A 2,548-nucleotide genomic window follows, 5' to 3' on the forward strand; every position below is an offset into this window, starting at 1 on the left:
TTTCACTAAGTTTTATTTGAGATGTTTGACCCTCTGGATTTAAGAGGCACAATTTGTAACAGCTTTTTATTATTATATGATTTTTCTGGCCCTTTGAGCTCCAGTGGCTAGTATATTGTTTCAAAGTTATAGTCCTTGTATTTTAAGCTGGGTTGTAGGGCCTGAATGGCAGGCGGCGGAAGCTTAAAAGAAAAGACATGAGATTGATTGGGGGAGAAAATAACAACACAAAAAGCCGGAGCGAACTGGGGGAGATACAGAAAGGAGCATTTTCCCTTCTTTCACCCCGGGAGGGGGTTGTGGCTGGCTGGGTGGCTGCAGCCAACCTAGGAGGCTCAGCAAGATGAGAGGCAGAAATTTTGTTAACATTTTCTTCTAAATGTTAATGGCACATCCAGGGCAGTTTACAAATCTACTTAAGAGTGAGTGCATTAGGAACTAAAATTACTGATCCATTCTCTCTTGTCCCCGACCCGAAAGGCAGACGCTTGCAGAGATCAGATGGCAGAAGCACCCATTATGATTTTAAGTATTGTCAGAGACGCCAGGCATTTTACTGGGGAAGTCTCTTCTCCTTTCGCTAAGAGGGACCGTGTGCGCACGCGTGGGTGTTTGTGTATTACACGGACACACTCGTACACAGTCACATTCCTACGTTCCAACGATGTGTGTATATATATACGTGTAATGGTATCAAGTATTGTGCGTGCAAGTACTTACCTGCCCATATATACTGTGAGAGTGAGAGAAAATACGTCTGTTATATGTGTCTTAGGTGTCATGTACAGCATAACCGTGTACGCTGGCTTATTTGGGTAACTATGTACAATAGATATTTTTACGTTGGTTCCGCACGCACGCTCCCCCAAGCAAATAGTGGTGCGTGTATGCATGGGCTTTCTTAAGTTTATTGCAATTATATGTACATGCCTCTTTCGCCATATAAAATTCCAATTATAATTTGGAGTTACTGTCTTAATTTTAGACTGAACCTCCTTTATTAGCAGGTTATTAAATCTACATGTTATTACGTTTGCTTTGCCTTTCATTCATCTGCACTGGATGATACCCTTTAACCTGGAGGGCCAGAGACAATTCCACTAGTGTGTGAAGTTGTCTATTGATTTTCTTGAATGAGAACAGTGGCATGTCTCCGGTCGGTGGGTTGTAACACATGTGGCCACCCTGCTGCAGGAGTGTCCCAGAGAGATGAGCTTAGGAACCTAACCGGTTGTGTTTTTTTTTTTTCTTTTCTGTTTCCTTGCAGCGTTCGGAGGGTGATGATGCTCCAGTAATTTTCCCCGCTCCGTTCCCAGGCATCGCTTTGCTTTCCTTCCAGGGAAGATCGTTCTGCTTGTGATACTGCTGAGGAAAGAGACTCCGATGGACTTACACCGGGCAGCGTTCAAGATGGAGAACTCACCCTATCTCCCCAACCCGCTGGCCTCCCCAGCACTGATGGTTCTCGCCTCCACTGCCGAAGCCAGCCGTGATGCTTCCATTCCCTGCCAGCAGCCGAGGCCTTTTGGGGTCCCTGTGTCAGCAGACAAGGACGTGCATATTCCCTTTACCAATGGCTCATATACTTTTGCCTCCATGTATCACCGGCAAGGTGGGGTGCCGGGAGCGTTTGCAAACCGTGACTTTCCTCCGTCCTTGCTTCACCTCCACCCCCAGTTTGCACCCCCCAACCTGGACTGCACCCCGATCAGTATGTTGAACCACAGCGGTGTTGGGGCTTTCCGCCCCTTTGCATCTACTGAAGATCGGGAGAGCTACCAGTCAGCCTTTACACCAGCCAAGCGCCTGAAAAACTGTCATGACACTGACTCACCCCATCTGCGCTTCTCGGACGCTGATGGGAAGGAGTACGAGTTTGGCACGCAGCTCCCCTCCAGTTCCCCCGGCTCCCTCAAAGTTGATGATACAGGGAAGAAGATCTTTGCTGTTTCTGGCCTCATTTCTGACCGGGAGACGTCATCCAGTCCCGAAGACCGAAGTGACAGATGTAAGTACCTCTGTTGACTTGTTGTTTCTTCTTTAGTTGTGCCTCGTTGAGATACTCAACAGGTGATTGTCCCACAGTGCTGTGGTCCTCGCTGAAGGCAGAGGAAAACCATCCTTCCCTGCCTGCCAAGCTCAGCCACGCAGTATTGCCTTGTCTTTTCTAGGTGGACATTGACAGATTTTAAGGTGAGGTGCTGTTGAAGGAAACTCGTCTTCCAGCACACAGCTGGAGAGACAACGTTGACCATGCAGAAAGCTGTCCGTGCCCCAGGGCAAGGCTATAGACGCCGGTACGCCTATGTGTGTAAACAGGGATGCAGCTGGCGTGTGTAGCCAGGAACTTTCCCAGAGTTTGCAGCAAATACGTACTCACTGCTTCTTCAGGTATTTCTTTCTTCATGCACATTGTTTTTATAGCAAATGCATCACCTTCAGGACCCGTGCCTCAGGTTAGGACAAAAGTACTTTTTCCTCTGGTTAACCGAAGAATATTTCTGGCCACTGAGTTCCCTCTTTGAGACGTAAACCTGCATCCATTCTT

At 47.7% G+C, this 2,548-nt stretch overlaps 1 protein-coding gene across 1 annotated transcript; it reads left to right on the forward strand.

The window, feature by feature from the left end:
• Window positions 1-1,383: 1,383 nt before the first annotated feature.
• LOC104169502 (E3 ubiquitin-protein ligase Rnf220) lies at window positions 1,384-2,008 on the forward strand (the record flags this gene model as incomplete). The annotated part of the gene is made up of 1 exon (XM_009710431.1): window positions 1,384-2,008. A coding segment is annotated over exon 1 (625 nt), but the record flags the coding sequence as incomplete, so codon positions are not given.
• Between the last annotated feature and the right edge of the window lie 540 nt (window positions 2,009-2,548).

Source organism: Cariama cristata, unplaced genomic scaffold (assembly GCF_000690535.1).
Source record: "Cariama cristata isolate BGI_N322 unplaced genomic scaffold, ASM69053v1 scaffold26781, whole genome shotgun sequence".
Classification (NCBI taxonomy): domain Eukaryota; kingdom Metazoa; phylum Chordata; class Aves; order Cariamiformes; family Cariamidae; genus Cariama; species Cariama cristata.